This window comes from Anolis sagrei, chromosome 3 (genome assembly GCF_037176765.1).
Source record: "Anolis sagrei isolate rAnoSag1 chromosome 3, rAnoSag1.mat, whole genome shotgun sequence".
NCBI lineage: Eukaryota > Metazoa > Chordata > Lepidosauria > Squamata > Dactyloidae > Anolis > Anolis sagrei.
The window spans coordinates 188,802,433-188,829,036 of record NC_090023.1 but is presented as its reverse complement, the minus strand read 5'-3'; the positions used below and the strand labels follow the sequence as shown (position 1 = coordinate 188,829,036).

The 26,604-nt window shown below is 39.6% G+C and overlaps 1 protein-coding gene across 2 annotated transcripts in view; it reads left to right on the top strand.

Moving 5' to 3' along the window:
* Window positions 1-518: 518 nt before the first annotated feature.
* KNDC1 (kinase non-catalytic C-lobe domain containing 1) overlaps window positions 519-26,604 on the top strand; it is a 118,897-nt gene continuing 92,811 nt past the window's right edge. For both annotated transcript variants that reach the window (XM_060768688.2, XM_067465753.1), the window contains exons 1-3: window positions 519-605; window positions 7,507-7,705; window positions 21,597-21,655. In XM_060768688.2, the coding sequence (XP_060624671.2) occupies window positions 519-605; window positions 7,507-7,705; window positions 21,597-21,655 (345 nt within the window). The remainder of the gene's footprint in view (window positions 606-7,506; window positions 7,706-21,596; window positions 21,656-26,604) is intronic.

The window sequence follows — 26,604 nt, the reverse complement described above, 5'->3', positions numbered from 1 at the left end:
TTCTCCAGACCCTTGATGATTCGAGTCACCCTCCTCTGGACACATTCCAGCTTGATCCCAGGTTTTCTGTTTATCCCATATTATCTGGCAGTGGGGACTGAAATCCTGAGATCAGATCCTGGGCTATAGGACCTGTCTGGAAGGGCTTTTGGTAGTTTCTGGCTGCCACAGACTTGCATGCAGTGGAATCCTCCAAGGCAGGGTTGAAGGCCAGCTCCCTCGGGGGTGTGTAATATCTCTCTCCAGAAACAGGCAGCCCAAGCTTTCTCTCCTGGGGGAAGGCGGGCCGTCTCCTCCCACAGCTTTGGCCGAGGCATTTGGGCGGCTCCGGGATGTCCGAAGCCAGGCGCGTCTGTTGCCATGGAGCCAAACGCCTTCGGTTCAGGCGAAGAGAGCAAACAAGAAGAGACTGAAGGAAGGCGGCAAGGGGAGCCTCCGAATTGGCCAAGGGGCGCTCCAGAAGAGATGCAGCACAGCAGGAGGAGGGCGAGGGCTGCCTCTTCCCCTCTTCTCGCCTAATGGAAACCATGGAAAAGTTTGAGGAGGAGCAGCAGGTGGACGGCGGCGGGGACTTCCAAGCCCTGCCTGCGCTTTCCGAGGAGGAGGTGAGCCCTTCCACACAGCCATAGAACCCAGAACATCCTGGCATATCAGCCACAATATCTGCTTCTCTGGGGGCCCTTCCAGACAGGGCCTATATCCCAGGATCTGATCCCAGGTTTTCTGCTTCAAACTGGATTATACAAAGATATGAGGAAGAACTTCCTGACTGTGAGAGCCATTCAGCAGTGGAACTCTCTGCCTCGGAGTGTGGTGGAGGCTCCTTCTTTGGAAGCTTTTAAACAGAGGCTGCATGGCCATCTGTCAGGGGTGATTTGAATGCAATACTCCTGCTTCTTGGCAGGGGGTTGGACCGGATGGCCAATGAGGTCTCTTCCAACTCTTTGATTCTGTGATTCTATACCAATCCCCACTGCCAGATAATCTGGGATAAACTGAAAACTGGGTTATATGAGTCCTCAATGTCAGATATTCTGGGATAAACTGAAAACCTGAGATGAGATGCTGGGATATATTTCTTTATTTATTTACTAGCCATCCCCTGCCACGCGTTGCTGTGGCCCAGTCTGTGTATATGTGTTATGTATATGTGTATATATTTGTGTACTAACCATCCCCTGCCATGCATTGCTGTGGTCCAGTCTGTGTATATGTGTTATGTATGTGTGTGTATATTTGTATACTAGCTGTCTCTTGCCACGCATTGCTGTGGCCCAGTCTGTGTATATGTGTTATGTATATGTGTATATATTTGTGTACTAACCATCCCCTGTCATGCGTTGCTGTGGCCCAGTCTGTGTATATGTGTTATCTATGTGTGTATATATTTGTGTACTAACCGTCCCCTGTCATGCGTTGCTGTGGCCCACTCTGTGTATATTTGTTATCTATGTGTGTATATATTTGTGTACTAGCCGTCCCCTGCCACACGTTGCTGTGGCCCAGTCTGTGTATGTTTGTTATGTATGTGTGTATATATTTGTGTACTAGCCCTCCCCTGCCACGCGTTGCTGTGGCCCAGTCTGGTGATCTGGAAAATAAAGTAATAAGAAAGTGTTGGTTTCTAATATATGTAATTTCTTTATACTTGTGGGTAAAGAGCATTTGATTACGTTTTCTTGCCCCGGTGAAGGGAGTTGGACTGGATGGCCTTAAATATTTTCTATTGGTCATAGGGGTTCTGTGTGGGAAGTTTGCCCCAATTCTATAATTGGTGGGGTTCAGAATGCTCTTTGATTGTAGGTGAACTATTAATCCCAGTAACAACAACTCTCAAATGTCAAGGTCTATTTTCCCCCAAACTCTATATGTGTTCATATTTGGGCATATGGAATATTCATGCCAAGTTTGGTCCAGATCCATCATTGTTTGAGTCCACAGTGTTCTCTGGATGTAGGTGTACTACAACTCCCAAACTCAAGGTCAGTGCCCACCCAACCCTTCTAGTGTTCTCTGTTGGTCATAGGAGTCCTGTGTGCCACGTTTGGTTCAATTCCATCATCGGTGGAGTTCAGATTGCTCTTTGATTGTAGGTGAACTATAAATCCCAGCAACTATAACTCCCAAATAACAAACTCAATTTTTTTTGAGTGGTGGTCACTCCTTGGGTTAGTAGGTGTCTTGTGGCTAAATTTGGCGGCTATTCATCCAGTGGTTTTTGCGTTATGTTAATCCCACAAATGAACATTACATTTTTATTTATATAGATGTGTGTGTTTGTGTACATATATGTGGTTTTGTTCATGCATTTTAATGTAAGTTTTGTTTTTTTGCTTTTTATGTCTCTTCTGCTGTGTTTTTCAGTATTTTTATGAGTGACTAGCCATCCCCTGCCACGCGTAGCTATGGCCCAGTCTGTGTATATGTGCTTTGTGTGTGTATATGTGTATATATGTGTATATATGTGTGGTTTTGTGTATGTGTTGTAATGTATGTTTACTTTTTGGCTTTTTAGTCCCTTCCTCTGTGTTTTTCAGTGTTTTTATAAGTGAAGGACACTCGTTGGCCTAATATGTTTATTGTGTCCAAATTTGGTGTCAATTCATCCACTGGTTTTTGAGTTATGTTAATCCCACGGACGAACATTACATTTTTATTTATATATACTAGCCGTCCCCTGCCACACGTTGCTGTGGCCCAGTCTGTGTATATGTGTTTTGTGTGTATATATATATGTGTGTGTGTGTGGGGGGGGGTATATATTTGTGTATATGTGTAGATATATGTGCTTGTGTATATATGTAGTTATGCACATGCGTTGTAATGTATTTTTTATTTTCTGGCTTTTTAAGTATCTTCTGCTGTGTTTTTCAGTTTTTGTACGAGTGATGGTCATTCGTTGGCCTGATAGGTGTATTGTGTCCAAATTTGGTAACAATTCGTCCAGTGGTTTTTGGGTTATGTTAATCCCACAAACGAACATTACATTTTTATTTATATAGAAGTCTACCTGTCCCCTGCCATGTGTTGCTGGGACCCAGTCTATGTATGTGTGTTTTGTGTATGTATTTGTGTGTTTGCATATATATATGTGGTTTTGCGCATGTGTTGTAATGTAATTTTTGTTTTTTGACTTTTTAATTCTCTTCCACTATGTTTTTCAGTGTTTTTATGAGTGATGGTCACTCATTGGCCTGATAGGTGTATTGTGTCCAAATTTGGTGTCAATTCCTCCAGTGGTTTTTGTGTTATGTTAATCCACAAACGAACATTACATTTTTATTTATATAGATAGATAAATACAATACATTATATTATTAGCATAGTTTTTTTTGAGAAACTGCAAGTCGCTTCTGATGTGAGAGAATTTGCCGTCTGCAAGGACGTTGCCCAGGGGACGCCTGGATGATTTGATGTTTTTATCTTCCTTGTGGGAGGCTTCTCTCATGTCCCCGCATGAGGAGCTGGAGTTGATAGAGGGAGTTCATCCGTCTCTCCCCGGATTCGAACCTGTGACCTGTTGGTCTTCAGTCCTGCCAGCACAGGGGTTTAACCCACTGCGAGAGATAGATAGATAGATAGATAGATAGAATATAGGCCCTGTCTGGTAGGGCACAGAGTCCACACTGCTGTATAATCCAGTTCAATATGGATTCTATACAGCTGTGTGGGAGGCTTTCGTTTGGCTAAACTTTTTTCCTTGGCTGATGTTAAACTTCCATGAGGAGGAGGGAGCAGTGTTGTCTTGGTTTCACTGTGTGTTTCAGTATATGTGTGTGTGACTGTGTATACACAGTCAGGCATGGGCATTCTTTGGTCCTGCAAGTGTTTTGAGGCCCTTCCAGACAGACCCTATATCCCAGGACCAGATCACAGGTTTTCTGCTTTAAACTGGATTATATGAGTCTGCACTTCCAGATAATCTGGGATAAAGAGAAAACCTGCGATCAGATTCTGGGATATAGGGCCTGTCTGGAAGGGCCCTGAGTCCACACTGCCATACAATCCAGTTCAGTGTGGATTCTGTTCAGCTGTGTGGGAGGCTTTCCTTGGCTAAACTTTTTCCCTCTCCTTGGCTGATGTTGAACATCCATCAGAAGGAGGGAGCTGCATTGCAGAGGTTTCACTGTGTGTTCAATTTATGTGTGTGTGACTGTGACCTGATCACAAGTTTTCTGGTTTAAACTGAATTATATGAATCTGCACTGCCAGATAATCTGGGATAAACAGAAAACCTGGGATCAGATTCTGGAAAATAGGGCCTGCTTGGAAGGGCCCTTGGAGCTTGTAAACTGGAATCCCAGCCAGTTTATTTGTTGTCAGGAATTGTGGGAGCTGAAGTCCAAAACACCTGGAGGGTTTTGTCTGATATGCACATCCTCCAGATAGATATATACCCTGGGTGTGTCTACACAATGCATAATGTATGCAGTTTTATTGCCATGGCTCAATGTAGAGGAGTCAGCCCTCTTTGGCAGAGAAGGCATAAGACCTCGGAAAACTATTACAACTCCCAGGAGCTCACACATCCTTACAAAACTTGTCTGTGAAGGTGACAAATTTAAACGGTCACGTCAAAAATTTCAGAATCATATAGTAGAATGCAGTCCTTCAGATAGCTCATTCCATTGCTTAGAGTTTAGTTTTTGGTGGTTTTTTGGGGGGCAATTTAGGACTTAGGACCTCAACGTTCCACTGGAAGGTGTCGTGTCACTGGGTATGTTTAAAATAGTAATTCACCCCAATTAAAAAAATCTTAATGAACATTTTGGAAAATGGAAATCTCCAGAACTTTTTGAAGAGTTTATGATCTTTGGAAAGTCATAACCTTGTTAGAAGTCATAACCTTTTGAGAAATGATGCCATAACCTCTTGGTCACAAGCAAGGCAATTAGGTTTCTCAGTTGTTAAACCAATGTACCTACATATGTCTTTGAACTGTTAGGGACATAGGTATGCCAATGCACAAAACACATACATACACACACACACACACACACAGAGAGAGTTTCAGAAGTGTTCTTTTTAGTTGCCCCCAAAACATCTATTTTCCTTTAAAATATATTTGCATTTAAATCATGATCTCAAGAGACAAAATAAGTAGACTTCTTTAAATGGAGCATAGTTGGTTTATTCACAAACTTCATGTATTCAGCATACAGGTACTTCGCATATCAATTCAGTTACAAATAGGATTTGAAATAGATTCTCTGCGTAGAAAACACAGGGCATCATTCTTATAATCAATGCATTTCTCTGTTCTGAGAATCTAATAGAGTCTCTGTTCTAGTCTGAAAGTCCAATGGAATCTAACGGCTTCTGTACAGCATACTGTTTCTACTAAAGTCTAAAGCATACAGTTCCTATTGTTTTCTTAAAACAGTAGTTCTCAACCTGTGGCTCCCCAGGTGTTTTGGCCTACAACTCCCAGAAATCCTAGCCAGTTTACCAACTGTTAGGATTTCTGGGAGTTGAAGGCCAAGATATCTGAGGACCCACATGTTGAGAACCACTGTCTTAAAAGCATACTGTTCCTGCTGGCATATGAAGCATACTGTTTCTAAAATGGAGTCTGAGTCCTGATCAAGCCCAGACCTGATCACATGATCTGCAACCCCTTCCACAACAAAAGAGTTAAGGAAAATTGCAAACCAATACACACATATACAATACGTTAAGCAATCTTAGAATCATAGAATCATAGAGTTGGAAGAGACCTCATGGGCCATCCAGTTCAACCCCCTGCCAAGAAGCAGGAATATTGCATTCAAAGCACCCCTGACAGATGGCCATCTTAATTATATACAAAACAAATACAGTAACTAGTGGAGGCTTGAAGAAGATTGCTATTTCCAACAGAACAGAATAGTACAGATAATGCTAATTGGAGACGTTACAACTAATTTTTGAACTTTAGAAGAGGTTGTGTAATGGTACCAAGTTTATAAGGTGCCAGCATGATTTAGTGATGTATGTGTTGGACTATATACACATGGTTTGGGTCCTCATTAGCCATAGAAACCTACTGTGTGACCTTGGGCAAGTCATGGCCTTTCAGCCTTAGAGGAAAGCAAAGGCAAACCCACTCTGAATAAATAAGAAGAAAACTCCATGATAGGTTCACTCTAGGATCACTATACGTCAGAAATGATGTAAAAGCATGCAACCGCAACAGTCATGTTTACAAATGTGTTTTATTTTTATTTTGTATCATATATGGGTAAATATTTCCTTTGGGAATTGTGTTTTAATTCTGTACTCTAATTAGAGCTGGTTACTGAAGCAGAACAAGAAATGACAGCTCTCCTAGCTCAAGATACCTAGTATCCAAGGTCATTCTAGTTAGTTTGGTACCTGAGGCAGGAAATCCTATGAGAAATTCTCGCAACTTTTTTCAAGGAATCCAAAATAAGACATTGTAGCCACCTCATTGTACTTCCCAGAAGTCCAATTACATTTCTTGTTAGTCACATCTGAAAAGTGATGAAATGACGTGATTTTCCAGAATTGGAGATTGATATCTACATCCCACAGACCATATAGAATTTAGGAATCAATTATAACTTAGAACTTTTTTTTACATAGAATATATTTTGAAGCTTGGAGACAGTTGCAGTTACAAACTAGGAGAAAAGTTGTACACGTCGAGTATCCCTTATCTGGAATTCCGAAAGTTGAAATACTCAAAAATCTGAAGCCCCTTCCACACAGCTGAATAAAATTCCACATTATCTGTTTTTAACCTGAATACAGGGCAGTGTGGACTCAGATAACCCAGTTCAAAGCAGATATTGTGGGATTTTCTGCCTTGATATTCTGGGTTATATGGCAGTCCGGAAGGGCCCTGAGTGACCGAGATAGTCTCATCTTTGCTTTCTGATGCTTCAATGTGTATAAAATGTGTTTCATGAAAAAGCTTGTTTATAAATGTATTTTAGGTTATATACTTAAGCTGTATATGAAACAGAAATGAATTTTGTGTTTAGGCTTGGGGCCCATTTCTATGATAACTGGTTATGTAAATGTAAGTAATACACTAAAATCCAAAATAACAATAATAATCCAAAATTGTGGTTCCTAGTATTTCAGAGAAGAAAACTTCAATCTGTAGTTAGGATCCAGAATCAGAAAGTGATCAATAATCATAGGTTACCTTAATAGTGCAATGTGCAATAAGTACGTCTTTCATATCTTTTATACTAGAAGGTCCTGAATGTGCTGGAAATTATTATTATTATTATTATTATTATTATTTACTTTACTTTATCTCACAAAAGGGGACTCAAAGTGGCTGGATATAAAAGTGTTTGTGTACAATTGAAAATATATAAATATGCAAAACTTAAAATAGAATTAAACACAACTAGCACACAAAAAAATCACAGTTAAAATCCATCAAAACATTTTAAAATGTGTTGGTTTGGATATTGTAGATTATGTTTGACACAACTGGCTATACGTATTGTCATAAAATATGGAATAATGTATGAATTCATGTCTTGGCAGGAGAATGTGTCTCTGGCCGATGTTTTGTCACTGCAGGATAGTTGTCTTACTGAGGAAGAAATCTGGGCTATTTGCCTCGAGTGCAGCAAGTCTCTGAAGAGCATTTCCCATGTTCCAATATTCCAGACACTTTGCATTACTCCTGACACCCTGGCTTTTAACACCAATGGCAATGTATGCTTCATGGAAGATATCAGTGGTAAGTATTGATGCTTTCAGGCAATTTGATGAAAAGTACAAAATTCTCATGGAGAAGTAGAATGATGCCATAATCTCCATGTCAGATTTCTATGTGGATTAATTAGTTTGGAAACTGTAATTTCTTAATGCAAGGATTAATTCTGTCCCACATCAACCTAAATTAGGTTATATCCATTAACACAGTATGTGTTAAAGCATTATACAAATAGTTTTTTTTATTTAAAAGATTTTTGGATGCAATTTTTATCTAGTCTGTATTTTTTGAAAGAACAGCACTGTGCATATTGTTTATACTGCCATACACTTCTCTGAAGGAATCTTAAATATAAGAGATTTTGACACTAGTGGAGAATCAGATTGTGTAAAATTATGTTTGCGCTATGGAAAAGTTGAGAAGGAAATGATAACCAGCCCTGTTGATGATAGATAGCATGAGTAACTGAACACACAATAGATTGAAGCCAACAGAAGGTACTTGATGCCCTTTTTCTATGGTGAACAGCTGTCTGTTTGTTTATTTGCTATTAATTCAAACTTTATCCATATCTTTCCAATTTGGATGCTAAATTGATCCATGGGGAGAGGTGGTAATAAATAACAATAGTTGTAATAAAAATGCCTCAGGCTAATTCGGATTAAACAAGAGTAAACCTGGATTTTCAGGTTTTCTCTGGATTAAAAAAAACCCTGAAAAAATCCAGACTTTTCAATAAGTTCCAGATCTTTTTCAGGTATTGGACCTGTGAGGATTGACTCCGTATTGCCTTTTGTGATCCTGAGGGCCAATCCCCATTGCCATCCCAGTTCTTTAGGTTCTAAGATACTGAAGAACCAGGATGGCATTGCCACCATCCCCTCCTAGCCCCCCATTTCCCCCTTAAACTTAATGGAGAGGCCTGCCTTCATCCCCAACCCTCTTGGACAAAGCTCCTGGTGTATCAAAATGATACATTTCCCCTCTCCAAAGCTCATTATATGTCATTTTGATGGATCAGGAGCTTCATTCAAGAGGCTTGAGGTTGGAGCCGGGCCTCTCCGGTACATTTAAAAGGGGGAAAGGACAGCTGGGGCCTGGCTAAATGCCCTCTCATGTGGGTCTCTTGACTCAGAAGAACATCTAGCTGCCACCAACACCGCTTACCAAAATTGTGGGAGTTGGAACTTCTGTCTGGACTAAATCCAGGGAGGAATTGGGATTTTATATCCCAGTTCCTCTTGTAACTTTGGCCTATCTGGAAGGGCCTGAGTTGGTGAGAGTGTAGAAAAAAATAACAAATCATTAATTCAACCTGTGGTTGCCTTTGTTCTGTGCTGGCAGATATAATAGTATATGCTCTCAAGTGGAGATAAGGAAGGAGACTTAATTCTCAGTGTACACATACAGGGTTATGCTGTGAGTCTGGCAACCGTAGGTAGCCATCCATGTTTGTAGATTTTAGCTTTGCTGATATAATTATTCACATCTTTAGTTAAAATGTTCTCTGTTGGAGCCTCAAGGTCCTCCAGTATGACTCTATGGCCAACTTCTGCTGGACAATGACCATAAAACCATTTTGAAGGAACTAGAGATTTCTAGGTATGATTCTGTGCTCAACTTCTGGCACAACGTTTGCTGGAAGGTGGCTGTAGAGAAATGTAGAGATTCCTAAAGAGGTGGTATCTTGCCTTTAAAAAACAGCTCCTTTCACAGGGATCTTGTGTCCTACTTTCAGTGAATTTTTAGGTGGACTGCATGAGGAAATGTGCACAATCAGTACATTCTGAAAGATAGCTGCAATTTTAAGTGATCAAAATACATTTTCAGGGGTGCCTTTTCATCTTAGTGTATAACTAATTTATGGTTGTGCCTTTAGTCATACATTGTTTTACCAGTATGACATCTCAAAGAATATTTATTAACTTCTTCATGAATTCATTATCTTTTAGTAGGGGTATGCAGAATTCCTTTTGGCGATTTGGGAAAATTCAGCAGTCTGGCAGCCAGATTGCTGAAAACAGTCCAAGCTCAAAACCTTAACCAGAATGGATCACGAGCAGGCAGATTTTTTGGCAAATAGGGGCAGTGGGACTAAGCAGCACTTTGCCTGAGGAGGAGGCCACAGCGTGTCAGTGGCCTTGCAAATCAGGCAACAGCAGGCATCTGGTAGTGGCAGCTCCTCCTCTTCTTTCTTCTCTGGCATTTTTCTCCATCCCTTCCCAAAGGCCCTCTGCCTAGCGGAGCACCCACTTGAGGCAAATAAGGCCAGAAATAGAGAAAGAAAGAGGGTGAGAGGCAAGATAAGGCCTCTCCCAGGGTTATCTTGTTTTGTTTTTGTATTGAATTGATGAATTATTATTTGTTTATTTTATTTCTTATGTATCTTTGTATTTATTAAGGTTGCGAGCCAGCCCAAGCCCCTTGGGTAGATGGGACAGGGTACAAATGAAGTTTATTATTATATTATTAGTATTCTCCTCCAGAGAGCATCCCGCCAGGAACTTGCTTTCCCAGCAGCACTTTGTGTGGCACAGACATTCAAGGAGCCTCCACACACCCTCCCAGGGCATGATGGGAGTTGCGATTTCTCTGTGTGTGTGTTTCTCACTTTTCTTTCTCAGCCAATCAGAGGCTTGGTTGACTGTGTCCATTCTCCTCCCCTCTTGTGGCACGTGCTGGTTGGGACTTCAATTCCCAGAAACCCCTTTTGTGATTTGTTTGTTTTTTAAATGTTATGGTAAAAAATTAAAATTCTCCAAAACCAGTGGATTGGTGAAACATTCTTAAACTTGGCAGGCTTGCAGTCATGAATATGGCCTACAAGCGAATCAAGTTTAATCCTGATATATCTAAAAGTGATGGAGAAATTATCCTCTAAAAGTTTCCCCCATTGGCACTAATGGATTGAATCTTACCAAAACAAAAACAGCACCCCCTCCTGATTTTGGGAATGTCCCAGAAAACAGAACCTGGGGGGGGGGGGGGGATTGAACCAAAAACAGTACAGTTTTGGGGCATTATGTACACCCCTGGCTTCTAGCATCATCTCAGTAGTGTGATGGCATACATTTGGTCGGCACATTACAAGAATAAACTTCTCTCATGAGTTCACATGCATTTATTCTTTCCTCTGATATGGTGGGGAGAAAATTCTGTTTCAATTTTTATTAATTATGGTTTGATCTGTTATCCAGACTATGAACTGTGATAAAAGCTGGTAATTGTTACTTGAAACAAGTCAGTTTCATAACTGCTTTGAAATTGTCTTGTTTCCATAACTGCAGTTTCCCCGTCTTTTACGACTTTAACAAGCTATAGATGAAAAATGGAGGTTGAAATGAATATTTTTAACTGATCTTAAGAGCACAAAAGAGGAATGCTCAGTGTAAGGACAGTCTGATTTTTTTTCTTTGCAAATGCTGAATTGTTGTCTAGCATGGTGTTTTGATTTGTCTCATAGTCAAGATCTTGCAGACTCAAAGATGATAGATGGTTTCAAATGATCAATTTTTTAAGTTACTTGGATATTCTCTCTGTATGACAGAAACGCTCCATTCTGAAGATGTGTAGTTAGCCTTTGACAATTCCCATCTATTTTGTTAACTTCTGAATTTGTATCTCATTTTTTTTGCAAACAACACAAATAGCAATTTTTTCATCAAGTTCAGTTTTATACTTCCCAAGGTTAATCTAATAATATACATAAACTCAGGATAATAATCTGTGTTTAATATGTCCATTTACAAACACATAATTAAACAGCTTTTGGTTGGTTGCCAAAGATGAAGTATTTTTTCCTGTTCTCTTTTACCGCCACCCAGTACTTCCCAATTGTAGGTAGATGCATAATTTTACTGCCAGTAGCAAGCTAATCATTAGCTGTAAACTTAGATGGATTAAGCAATTAAGTGAATTGATTTAAATATTGACTTTTAAAATTAAAATTATCAGAGGTGTTCTTCAAATCTTTCGTTTCTCAAGAGAACACTCAAAGCTGTAGACAACTACACAAAGCATTGTACAATCCTACTTATATAGGATGTGGATAGAATTGTATCTTTGGTTGTACAGGAGGGGTACCACCCCATTCAGTCCCCATGGTGGCTACACTGTCACTTCCAATCCACTTTAATTTTCAGCTATTTTTTTCAGACATCAGGTGCTTGAAGAAACTGTGGAGGTAAAATTGTTTTGGTAACAGTTTAATAATAATCTATATAAATAAAAATGTAATGTTCATTTGTGGGATTAACATAACTCAAAAACCACTGGACGAATTGCCGCCAAATTTAGCCACAAGATACCTACTAACCCAAGGAGTGACCATCAATAAAAATTTGATTTTGTCATTTGGGATTTGAAGTTGCTGGGATTTATAGTTCACCTACAATCAAAGAGCATTCTGAACTCCACCAATGATGGAATTGAACCAAACGTGGCATACAGAACTCCCATGACCAACAGAAAACACTAGAAGGGTTTGGTGGGCATTGATCTTGAGTTTGGGAGTTGTAGTTCATCTACATCGAGAGAGCACTGTTGACTCAAATACCAATGGATCTGGACTAAACTTGGCACGAATATTCCATATGCTCAAATATGAACACAGATGAAGTCTGGGGAAAATAAACCTTGACATTTGGAAATTGTAGTTACTGGGATTTATAGTTCAACTACAACCAAAAAGCATTCTGAACCCCATCAACAACAGAATTGGAGCAAACTTCCTACACAGAACCCCCATGACCAACAGAAAATACTTAAGGCCATCCGGTCCAACTCCCTTCAACAGGGCAAGAAAACGTAATCAAAGCCCTCCTGACAAAGAGACATCCAGCCATAGATATAGATATGATTCACACACACACACAGATATAGTATCATAGATTTGAAAGGGACCCCTAAAGAAGGACAATTATATGTTGCATGTTTCAGAGTAGGCAAACCAGACAATCTCTACATCAACACTGACAAAGAAACAGCAAAAAATACTGTTTACCCACAAGCATAATTTTTTTTTACATATATTAGAAACCAACACTTTCTCATTATTTTTCAGATCACCAGACTGGGCCACAGCAACACATGGCAGGGGGTGGCTAGTATAATAATAATAATAATAATGATAATGATAATGATAATAATCTTTATTTATAACCCCCCTCCATCTCCCCAAAGAGGACTGGGGGCGGCTAACATGAGGCTGAGTCCAAAAACAATACAGTATAATTACACAAAACAACAGAAAAATTACATCACAACAAAATACATAAAATAATGAAATAAACAGTTCAAAATAACATAATAAAAATCAAATACAAAGGGTGGGCCAGATGCACAAGATAAAATGTTAAAATGTTAAAACCCTGGGTGAGATAGGAATAGAAAAAGTGTAATTATAAGTGTAACCATGTTTGGCCAAAAGAATCAGGAAAATGTACTGGAATGGGAGTTGGGAGCTGGGGGGGAGGTGTTCAGGGGAGTTTTAGAGGTTTCAAAATGGGATTATGAAATCTGTTGGCTGCATTTTCCCTGTCCCTACTGTAAAGAGATGAAATCTGACTTAAATGTCACATTTGTTGCTGCTCTGAGCAATAGGGAGAGAGATACTAGAAATACTAGCGGCTCGGCACACTTTTGTTTTGTATAGGGAGATAGTGGCAGAAGTGGATATACATCTGACTGGTGTGAAGATCATAGACTGGACTTATTCTAGTTCATTACTTTTGCAGTTGAAAACAATTGGAGACTTTGTGTTGTCGAAGGCTTCAATGGCTGGAATCAATGGGTTGCTGTGAGCTTTCTGGGTTGTATGGACATGTTCCAGAAGCATTCTCTCCTGATTTCTCCCACATCTCTGGCAGGCATCCTCAGAGGTTGTGAGTTCTCTGAGGATGCTTGCCATAGATGTGGGTGAAGCGTCAAGAGAGAATGCTTCAGTACCTTGGGAAGTCTGACTTGGCCACAGTAGTCCATGCTCTGGTTACATCCCGTATAGACTACTGCAATGCACTCTATGTGGGGTTGCCTTTGAAAACTGTTTGGAAGCTTCAAATGGTCCAGTAGGTGGCAGCCAGGTTACTAACTGGAGCAGCACTCAGGGAGCATACAACTCTACTGTAGTGCCAGCTCCACTGGCTGCCAGTTTGCTATTGGGCACAATTCAAAGTGGTGGCTTTGGCCTATAAAGCCCTTTGAATGCCATTTTCCTGCTTCTTGGCAGGGGGTTGGACTGGATGGCCCATGAGGTCTCTTCCAACTCTATGATTCTATGAAACATTTCTGGCCCAGCTTACCTATCTAAATGTATCTCTCCTTACGAACCATCCAGGAATTTAAGATCATCTGGGGAGGCCCTGCTCTCGATCCCACCTTCCTCGCAAGTGTGACTGGTGGGGACAAGAGACAGGGCCTTCTCACTGGTGGCCCCTCGGCTGTGGAACTCTCTTCCCAGGGATATTAGATTTGCATCATCCCTCCTGACCTTTCGGAAAAGAGTAAAAACCAGGCACTTTGAGCAAGCCTTCAGAAATATGGTGCAATTGGACAAACACAGTATGATGTAATAATGAACATGGAACGGCTTAGACTATGTAAATGGATAAGGAGTTGAACTGGTAGACATTGATTAATATAGTTTTAAGTGGTTTTATATGGATTTTATTATGCGATGCTACCTGTTTTTCATTGTATGTATGGTGTGGCATTTAATTGTTGCCAATCTGTACACTGCCCTGAGTTGCCTTTGGGCTGAAAAGGGTGGGATAAAAATGTGGTAAATAAATAAATAAATAAATAAATAATTTTGAAACATTCAGCTTGGAAAACTCACAGCAACCCAATTGAATACTTTATCAATAGTCATTCAGTACTTGAGTCTTCAATACTGAAATAAGCCTATTCATAAATGAATGCATAGTGATAATAGGTTCTCCCAAGGTGTTTTGCTTTGTTGCTAGTTATTACAAAATTGGCTTAGTGTGCTTTTTCTGTCTTTGCCTTCAGCAAGCTTCATGGAGCTTTTCTGCCATGCAGAGAGAGCTGTCCTATAGTTTTAGGTTCAAAGGGACCTTATATATAACTAGACTCCTCTATTTTTATTTTGAAATATTTTGGTACACAACCATCTGAAGCACTTGTTTCCAGTCAAGGGGAAATGATGCTAAACAAATTGTACAAACGATTCCTGGTGCTGTAGCCCCTGAGATCATCAGTAAGCTTTAGAACAGTTATTATATTCTCTGCTTTTAAAAACTGGAATCAGTTAACAATAATTCTAGAAATCCATTGAGAGCATATTCCTGTGCTTTCATCGAGATTACTTAAAGGTGTGGAAAATAGAATATATGGATAATATTACATTGATGTGTGTATTTATGTGTATGCTGTGTTATCTTATGTAATATGACCCTCATATCTGGGGAATATGTTCCATGAATTTGTGTATGAGGGTTGAATGAAAAGTAATGCCTACACCTTCTCAACAGATGGCAGTACTGGTATGCGGCAGGTACTGGCTTGTTCAGTAGACCCTCCTCTACAGTTCCATTTTGGCAGGAAGCCTTAGCATTGAATGGTTGTGTTGTTAAAGTGCAAAGTATGGAACCCTGTGCAGACGGTCGGCTAATGCGACTTAAGCAACGTGCAGTCATTGAATTCTTGATAGCAGAAGGTGTCACCCCAAAGGAGATTCATCAGAGAATGCAAGCTGTTTATGGTGATTGTGTTGATGGGAGTACTGTGCATCATTGGGCGAGCAAGTTTAAAGATGTTGAGGTGGGAACATCTGACTTGCATGACAAACAAAGAGTTGGATGTCTGTGACAGCAACCACTGTTTCACAAGCAAAAGTTTGACAGATTGATTCAGGATGATCGTCGTATTACTCAGAGAGAAATTTCAAGCATACTTGGCATTTCACAAGAACATGTGGGTCACATTATTGCTTTGCTTGGCTATGGGAAGATCTGTGCATGATGGGTAAATTGAAAGAATTGTGAGACGCTGATTGTGGAAACAGAGTGTCAACTTCTTCTGTGACGGCTTCAGAAAACTTGTTTATTATTGGCAGAAATGTATCCAATTGTTTGGTGATTATGTGGAAAAGTGAATAGTTGGTAGTTAAAGAGCACAATCTAAGGATTATTTCTGCATTTGATTTATTAAAATATTCCCATCTAAACCCAAGTAACGAAGGTGGAGGCATTACTTTTCATTCAACCCTCGTAGATATGTGAAACTGCAGGTAATAGTGAACCTTATTGAGTGAACAACATCTAGCTGAAACATACCATAAATAATGCTGGAGGACCTAGGAAATGTCTAGTGAATATATCATTCTAGATATTGCTAGGTTCTCCAGCACAGCTGTATGATCAACTCTGACAAAAGCGTACCACAGGATCTTGTGGACGACATCGAAAATGCTTAGAGAAGACATATTTTGGCAAATGTGGGGAAATGAAACCTGTGGCTTTGTGGGTCATACTGTAATAATAAATCAGTGGCTTCAGCTGTGTTAGAAACAAGAATGGAGCAAATATGAAAGAACATTAAAGATCTCTTCACTGAAATGTCCTTCAGACGATTTAAAATAGAACAGGAACCATCAATTTCCTTCTTGTTCCAGCCCCTTGATAACATAATACTCCTGAGTTGCAGAAGTTACTGCTTCATACTATTCAGCCTATTTTAATTATAATGCTTAAAATATCTCCCTATCCTTGGCTGAGAATATTCCGTATTAGTCACTGAGAATGTTCCCTTTTTATTTCAGACCTGTTTGCTGCCAACTGATACTTTGGAGCCCTTTATCTAAGCCAGGATCACATAGCCAGTGTTGTATTATAATAGTTGTGTTAAAATGTTGAGGGGACACAAATTAAAGCCATTTTGAATCATGTTTGTGCTTCTTGTACTGATGAAGCATCTAATTGCAAATTAAAAATGTAGAGACATCATGGGATGAGGAGATATGTAGGAGGCGAGTGCCTTCTAACTGTACACTTTGGGTTTTTTTTTTTGTTCTGACTTCTCAAAAAATGTTCAGAGGGAAACATTTTTCCATGCTGGTAGCAGTATTCCTGGGAATTACCTTTCTTTCTTGCCTCAGGCTTACAGTTTCAGATCTGCTTTCCTAAATAGATTTTTCTTTAGATTTTCTCTCTCTCATCTAGGGCATTGTTTTATCATTCTTCTTAAGGCTGTTCTTGGGAAAATTGCTATGATGAAGGTGATATTGTAACTCCAGTGTGAACATGATACAGTTTCCTTATGGTTTGGAGTTTTGTTCATAATGATTTTATGAAAATGAATGCCTGTATTCAGAAGTACTGAAGGTGGCTGGTAGGAGGTGTGAGAGCATTTTTGCCAAGTTTTGGCTCCACCTACAACATTTTAGGGCCAAGAAAAGCTATGTTTATAATTTGCATGTGACCTCAAATCTCTCCTTGCTGTTAAAACACACCCACAGATGTGTGTGGAGGCCTTTTGAAGCAAATGGGTTTGTTTTTCTGCTAGAAGTACAGTGGGAAGAGTGTGGCCTGACCCAAGTCTAAGGTTTCTGGCAAGAGTAGCTGATGTGTCCACCTATGTTGCTTGCTCTGATTTACCACCCTATCAGACAGGCAAAATTGCCTGTCCTACAATGCTTTTACCTCTCTTCAGGCCGGATCCCATCACATGACGTTGATCTACTTTCAGTGAGGCTCTGTGCCTGAAGAGAGGTGCACGCATTGCAGGAAGTAGTGCTGGCAACATGGGATGCTTCCTGTGTTGCATAGACAACAATGGGGGGAAGCCAGGCAGCAATGCCTCCCCCCCCCCCCATAGGATGAGGTGCGGGTCAATCCAGGACATAGCCATGGTTTCCCCACACCCATACCGGATTCGCCATGATCCATAGTTGAATCCTCCCGGTATCTCCCAGATTAGAGGTCCCAATGTGATGAGATCCTTAGTGTTTACCCCTAGATTGCTCCTTATTTTTGTCTGTGCCTTTTGGTGGAAAGCTTTAATTAAGATGTTTTACTCTGTAAACTAGTTCTTTTAGCTGTTTTAACTTTTCACATTATGTTAATTATTTCATCATTATTTGTTTTTACATATTTCTGAGTATTTGTTTTTGGGAAAAAAACCACATAAAATAATATTTAGCACCTTGTAGTAGAATATAACATGCTAGTATAACACACATTGTTGTCCTCTAAAGGAAGTAGCAAATTGTACTATCATACTATTTTATGAAATATGGTTCAGTTTTGTTATTGCAATGATGAAGCTTCCACAAATGAACCAGGAGGAAAATCATTCATCCCCCCCCCCCCAACCACATTTTTCAGTCTCCTCTTTAACCCCTCAGAAATCCTTCAAAACAGTGGCCTTTTCACATACAGAACTATAGTGATATGATTCCATTTTATCTGCCATTATTACATCATATGGAATCTGGAGATTTGCATCGTAGGGAGATGAATTAGATTTAGAATTCTCTATTAAGATGTGCCCATGATAGTTAAAATTCAATCATAACATGGTTATTGTGTAGTGTATAAGGTGAGGGTCCTCAAACTTTTTAATCAGAGGGCCAGTTCATGGTCCCACAGACTGATGGAGGGCCAAACTATAACTTGAAAAAACTGGAATAAATTCCTATGCACACTGCATCTTATTTGTAGTGTTAAAACATGAAAGAACAATAAAATATCTAATTTGATGAACAATTTTAACCAACATAAACCTACCAGATGAACTGTGGTGTTGGAGAACTGTGAGAAGATCCTTGGACTGTGAGAAGATCCAACCAGTCCATACTTCAGGAAATAAAGCTTGACTGCTCATTGGAGGGAAGGATATTAGAGGCAAAGATGAAGTACTTTGGCCAGATCATGAGAAAACAGGAAAGCTTAGAGAAGACAATGATGCTGGGGAAAAATGGAAGGAAAAAGGAAGAGGAGCCGACCAAAAGCAAAGTGGATGGATGGTATCCTTGAAGTGACTGGCTTGACTCTGAAGGAGATGGGGGTGGTGATGGCCAACAGGGAGCTCTGGTGTGGTTGGGTCCATGAGGTCACAAACAGTCGGAAGCAACTGAATGAATAAACAACAACAAACCTACCAGTTTTCAATGGGAAATGTGGGTCTGCTTTTGGTTGATGAGATAATTAGAATTGTTGTGGTCGTTGTCGTCGATGTGTGTTTTCAAGTCATTTCAGACCCTAAGTCTAAAGTTTAGAGCAGGCCTGAGTTAATGACCTTGGAGAGCTGCATCTGGACAACGGGGCCTTAGTTTGGGTATGTGGACCTCAGGGCTGGGACAATGTAGAGGGCTTTAGAGGGAGAGGAGAGGAAGGGAAATAATGTGATAAAGCTAGCAGACAGTGAATAGCACAGTGGTGTATTTAAGACATTTTGTTTAACACAGTTTCTCAACTGTATAACTGTTTTATAATTAATAAGCCTTTGTTAGTTAGAAGATTTTTTTGTGCCCTATGCCAGGCCAATCTTTAATACTGGGGTTTATTTAAAAGGAGGGGGGATTCTGATCTGGACACCCACAAACCTAAAATTGGCATAGTGAAATCAATCTTTTGTAACTTGACTGTGTTCCAAAAATAACATTAATTCTGGGCTTTTGTCATAATGTAAGAAGAGAACAAATAGCTCAGCAGTTCCAGCAACATTAAGAGATCATAGAATTTGCAGTTATCAACACAAATCCTGTTTGATTTGGATTGTATTTAGCTTCTGGGGAATACCAGCATGAAACTGGGATCAGGCTTTGGCTAACGTTGAGCCTCTTGTGTGCTGTTTCCTGAGCTTCCTTCCACTGTGGACAAAAATTACTGATTAAATTGGAGATCCCGTCTCTTTGCATGTAAGGTTTCTGTGACCCTCTGAGAGAGAATCTGCTAAGAGTGAAGTCCTTGAGTCAGCATCTCATTATCAGTATAGACGCTTAGAAGAAGCTATCAATCAGTCAGCTATTTCCCGTAGCCTTGAAATAGATTGATAAATTTCAGCTTTCATGATGATTGTGGATGGATTGAGCAGCTTGCGGTTTGTTGAATCTAATAGTACTATTATGTCTTTATGTCTTATTGGGATCATAGTAATTCACTAAATAGAATGTTCTGCAGAATTTCAGTTTGATAACATTTGCTTTAAAAGAAATCTTAGGAAATAATTGTATCTTCTGTAACTAATGAAAATGCAGAGTCACGATCTGAAGAGATTTCTGGTGATTTTTAAGCCTATCTAAAATAACAAGCTGTTTTGCAAAATACAGTGTTCCCTCACTATTTCGTAGTTCACTTTTCACGGACTTTCTGTTTTGTGGATTTTTGCCTCCCAGTTTATGAATGGTTGCCATTGCCCAGAGCGGCATTCTAATCCCACCTTCTGCCAATGATGGAGTGTAGAAGGGGATTTTCACCCTCTCCCTTGGGTGAGAGACAGCCAGTCAAGAGAGATTGCAAAGCAAAGCAGAGGTAGCTAGCACAGAAAAAAAAGGTGTGCCGTGCCTTTAAATCTCTCCTCACTCCTGCCTCACCCTTGGAATGCAATATACATATATAACTTCCCTACTTTGTGGATTTTCACTTTTCGCGGGTGGTCCTGGAACATAACACTCCCAATAAGTGAGGGAACAATGTATCTTTAAATGTTCTCCACCATTTTTCTATTTGGTACATGTATGTTACAGTGCAGGGACAGGAGCAAAAGTATAAAGGATTCAAAATGGTGACTTGAGTGCTGGCATATTGATACCTTTGCTACTGGTAGTAACATGCCAAACAAAATGAAACAAAGATAAACAAAGATAATCCCAACACTTTATGAAAAAGACAAGTACTGATACCATTTCTTCTGGTGAGCTTCACCTTCAGGAAATGTGGTGTCGAAGGCTTTCATGGCTGGAATTACAAGGTTGCTGTGAGTTTTCTGGACTGTATGGCCATATTCCAGAAGCATTCTCTTCTGATGTTTCGGCCACATCTATGGCAGGCATCCAACAGACCCCTCAACCTCTGAGGATGCCTGCCATAGATGTGGGCAAAACAACAGGAGATGATGTTTTTGGAACATGGCCCTACAGCCTGGAAAACTCGCAGCAACTTCAGGAAATGGTTTGAAAAAAATCCTTCCCCTCAAAATTATTCAGGAAAATTGTTTTTCCATTTTTTGTGATGGACAAATAAGAGAATTTCAGGACAGCTCTAAATAAACCCGCTAATTGGAGGGAGCAGTAAAGATTCTGAATGTACGCGAAGTATTTTTTAAGTAAGGTCCGTTTTGTTGTAGACACTAGTAGTTCACACGCATACTGCAATGAGTGCGTGCGTCTTGTACTGGCATGCCTCGGGAACAACTGTGCTCAGTTTCCGCTCTGTAGCTAACCTGTACGGGTTCTGTTCTGTGCTTTAAAAATGTTTAAGACTATCAACTCACCCACCGCATGTGAGGTTCACTCAGTGATATGGTTTTTGTCAGCAAGGAACCTGCCTGCTGCAGAAATTCATCGACAGATTTGTGAAGTGTACAGTGATACTGTTATGAGTGAAAGCAAAGTGCGTAAGTGGGTATGACAATTCAAAGATGGTCATGACAACTTCCATGATGAGGACCCCTCCGGTCGCCCTTCTTTGATTACAGACGATTTGGTTATCGGAGCAGGCGGCAAGTTTTTATGAAGAGGGTATTTTAAAATTGGTTCAGAGGTATGATAAGTGTTTGAACAAACTTGGCAACTATGTCGAAAAATAGAGTGAAGTATGTACTTTCTGAAAATAAATTTACTTTTTTGAAATAAACTTTCGTTGTGTACTTATGTTCCAACGGATCTTACTTAAAAAATAACCCTCGTATTTTGGAATTCTGTTTTAACTTCTTAATTTTATACTTCTTTTCAAAGATGATCCAGAAGGTGCCTTCACGTCACCAGAGATCGATGTAACTGGTAACACTTTTGCGGTAAGTAACAAAATTTTGTGTAGTAGCTTAGACCTCACATCAGGGAATCATGTGACACTTGTGTTGTTAGACTAGAATCGCCAAAAGCTAGAGAACCTTATAATTTCCATTTCCTTAAAATGTTGAATGTATGATTCTGTACTTTTTGTTCATTAAAGGTAAATGTGTACATGTGTATCTACATTGATTTTGATCCCCATTTATTTTCACAGTTTTCAAAGAAGTAACTGTGGCTGGATCTAGACTGCCCTATAACCCAGGATCTGAATTCATATTTTCTGTTTATCACAGATTAATCTGCACATAGGATCTGATCCCAGTACAAAATCTGGGATCAGCTCCTGGGATATAGAACACTGTAGATCCAGCCTGAGTTTGTCTCTTTCCAGATAAAAAGAAGAAAACAAGGTAGAGAAGGGGAAACATGAATCTAACAGCACTTTAAAGATTTTATTATTATTTATTTCATCGTGAGTGTCTATGAATATCAATCCCATTTTTCAGAAAGAGGCAAATCATGACCTTTGTGGGGGTCATTAGTAAATGGTCACGTTTCGGGATCTTAATACTTTCTTAGGGCGCTTCCACACAGGTCTTAAACCCACTTCCCAAAGTTCTCCTGCATGCCAGGAGGACTCCAGAACTATCTTAATAGTGGCCCAGTAAGTTTTTTTTTAATTCAAGAGCCCACAATTGAGACTCATCCCCCAGGTAGACCCAGGACTACTCTGGAGTGAATCCCCACAGGCCCAATACCCCATTAGACCCAGGCTTTTCGAAGGTCCAGATCTAATAGGGTATCGAATGAATTCGGGACAAATCAGGGTTTTCCTGAATTAATTCACTTTTACCTGAGGCGTCATTTGGACACCTCAGGTAAAAGTCCGACAGGGCCTGCATTTTGGGCCCTGTCTGGAAGGGCCCTTAGTTAGTCTTAAAGGTGTAACTAGATTCCCATTTTTTTCCGTCTTCGCTATCCTGTTCTCCTTTATTTTTGTCATATATTTCACCTTTAGAAATGTTATGGTACTAACAGTGTTCTTGTCCCACATTAAACAGATGGATTAAAATCAATGAAATATGCATAAATGTTGACTTAACAAAGTTCCCGTTGATGTAATGGGTCTGTTTATGTTGCCATAACCATTGCATTTAGGCCGCTGCTGGTAAGGAAATGACTCCATTGTAGGTCATAAAGTGAAGGAAAGTTGCTGGACTGATACATGTATACATTTGCATTTAGCATCTTATATTCTAAATAAAAATTGATTTCTTTTTTGCTTTTTGTTGGAATCATTTCTTTCAAGGGCTACTTGCAGACTTTATAGAAAGCTATACAATTGCTTGATATCTTCATAAAAATCATGATAGGGTAGTTAATTTAATTTTCTGGTGTGACAAACAAACCAATGGATCTCTCTGGTCTAGTGATTCATAAATGTTGTTTATTGTTTAATTGACATTAGTGCTTACATTATTTATGCTAATTCATTTGCTTTCTTGATCGGAAAAACACTGGCCCTCTCACAACATAAATGTTTCTCCTGAAAATTCTATTCAGCGTACTTAATGTTTTCATGTTTCCACTATGAATTATACTGCAAACAGCATAATTAGCAACATGGAACTATGAACATCTACTTTATAAGGTTGCTATGTCAAAATCTTCATCAGTCTTCTACATTTTAAAAATGGTAAATGAATTCTGCTAATAGATCAGCAAGATGTAAAGCAATTTTTCACATTGCTATGTTTCTTTTTGGCTTTGTTCGAAGACTTTTCAATCTAAAGGGCAATTATTCAAACATATAGATCAAACATACTGACACAATATTATGGGGATGAATTTGTTAGCAGTAATTTCAAGTTTGGCTCATGGCCAGTTGTGCCTAATATGGCTTTTTAAGTTTTGGATAATCTAATGAACCATCTAGAAACTTGAGATCGTCCGGAGTGGCTCTGCTCTCAGCCCCGCCCCCATCACAGGTACGCTTGGTGGGGACGAGAGACAGGGCCTTCTCAGCGGTGGCCCCCCAGCTATGGAATGCCCTCCCTAGAGAGATTAGATCTGCTCCCTACCTCTTAATGTTTCGGAAGCAAGTCAAAACGTGGTTGTTTGAACAAGCGTTCACAAACACAGAGTAACGGATATGGATAAATGACATTGAAAATTGACGATGGACGATGGAATTGGGCAATGCTTGACAATAAGGAGACGCTAATGATGTTGTTTTTATTGCTGTTGTGGTTTATGTAACTGTAATGTTTTAAATTGTTTTATGATACTATGTATACTGTTTTGTTGGAAACCGCTTTGAGTCGCCGATAGGCTGAGAAAGGCAGTATACAAATACAGTAAATAAATAAAACACATATTTATTTCTTCTTTTTATAAAATAGAAAACCAGATTCTTTCAAAGAATGAACCACATGGGATTGGTGGCTTCATGTTCATTTTTGTCTCCTTCAAAAGATTGCCACATCCCTAGTCTTATGCCTAACGGACATGGAAGACAACCAGTGCTGGGTTTACCATTGTACTTAGGTGTGCTTAAGGACAGGTCCCATCTTCCTGCTAAATATTTTTTTGTGATGGATTTTACTTATGTGATGCATACCCCCCCCCCCCCGCTCCACCTCGGGCAACATCTTTGCAGACAGCCAATTCTCTCACATCAGAAGCAACTTGTGCTTCTCACACAATAAAAAACCCTGTTGCATCAGGTCCACTGGCTGCCACCGAGCAGAATTCAAAGTGCTGGCTTTGACCTATAAATCCCTAAATGGTTCTGGACCAGCTTACCTGTCCAAACACTTTTATGAGCCAGCTAGAACACTAAGATTTGGCAGGGAGGTCCTGTTCTTACTCCCGCCACCTTTGCAAGTGCAATTGATGGGAACGAGAGACGGGGCCTTCTTGGTGGTGGCCTCTTGGCTGTGGAACTCCCTCCCCAGCAAGGTTAGATTGCCCCCCTTCCTCCTAGCATTTAGGAAACAACTTAAGATTTGGTTATTCAAGCAGGCATTTGGTGAATGACAGAAAGATGGAAATATGAAAGAGTTATGACACCGGGATTGATACAAGACCTAAATGTTTTATGTTGTATCTGTGATTTCTGTTATAGTTTTATAGATTTAATGGTTTTAATCTATTATTATTATTATTATTATTATTTCTTGATTTTATATATGATGTTTGTTTGTGTGGGGCACTGCATTTTGCCATTGATTATGTTGTGAATCACTTTGAGAGCTAATGGTCTCTGCTTTTTCATCAAGCAGCCTGGGGTGAATTATTGTTTTTAGCACATTCCATACCGATACAATGGTAATCATTAGGCCTGGGTAACAACGGAAAAATTTGTTTCTAAAATCGATTTGTATTTGGGGTTTTTTTTTTGTTTCGATATTTAAAATAATTACAAAATTTTCCTTTTAAAAAGTTCGATATTTACAAAATTTCGTAAATGGTAAAAAATTAACGAATCGATTTCCGAAACAATAACGAATCGACTCGTTAATGGCGGACACGACCGCGAAATACGCTAAAAAACCTCCAAAACCTTCTGAAGCTTCCCTCTCCCTCTGTTGTTGACTGTTGGTGTGATATTATAATTTTTTTTCACTAATTAAACCATAAAACTGGCCCAGACATGCGGAAATAATAACGAAACGACCTCAAAACAATAACGAAACGAATACAATATCGAAATACGAAGCATTTACAAAACGTTTTTGAAAATTCGTTTTTTTTAATAATTGCTCCAGAATGGCATGTTATCGTTTTGTAATTGAAAAAATTAACGAATTATTAACGAATTACGAATTAATGAAACGAAACCGCCCAGCCCTAGTAATCATCATAAAGGCCATGAAAATGTGTAGCATTGGTTTAGACATTCTTACCTTTCTTTGGGTGCATCTGCACTGTAAAATGAATTTAGCTACCAACAATGTTTGACAGAGAAGGCTAAAAGGCCTTGCAAGGCTACAAATTCCAGGATTCTGTAGCAATGAATCATGGGAGTTAGAGTGGTGTCAAACTGCATTAATTTTACAGTGTAGAAGCACCCAAAATCAGCCAGAATGCTCATCAGTATAAGAAAGGATTTAAGATCAGAAAGAGGAGTCTATAGGGAGATGAACATGGAGGAAATTTCCAGAAGAACTTTCTTTCAGTTTTGCTGAATCATGTACCTTCTGTTCCTTTTGTTCACTCTCTCTTCATTTCTTGACTCTGGACAGCGAAACTCTGAAATCAACCATCCAAGAAACCAAGGGAATCCAATGCCACTCCTACTTCAGGAAGGCCAGAGAAATGTAGATAGCTAGAATGTTTAGCTATGTACAATAAGTGCTTTTCATTTGGGAGGTGTTTAAAAACTTTTGTTTATGATATTTCGATCTCTGCACAGAGAGGTTTCGTTCCATATCTGTGTTGTACGAGGGTTGAATGAAAAATAATGCCCCCACCTTTGTTACTTGGGTTCGGATGGGAATATTTTAATAAATCAAACACAGAAATAATCCTTAGAATGTGCTCTTTAACTACCACTATTCACTTTTCCACATAATCACCAGACAATTGGATACATATCTGCCGATGATGAACAAGTTTTCTGAAACCATCATGGAAGAAGTCGACACTCTGTTTCCGCAACCAGTGTCTCACAGTTCTCTCAGCCTGGGTACCCATCGTGCACAGATCTTCCGATAGCCAAGCAAAGAAATAATGTGACCCACATGTTCTTGTGAAATGCCGATTATGCTTGAAATTTCTCTACAACGATCATCCTGAATCAATCTGTCAACCTCTTGCTTGTGAAACTCTGTGGTTGCTGTCACAGGACGTCAAACTCTTTGTTTGTCACACAAGTCAGAGGTTCCCACCGCAACATCTCTAAACTTAGTCGCTCAACAACACACAGTACTCACATCAATGACTCAAC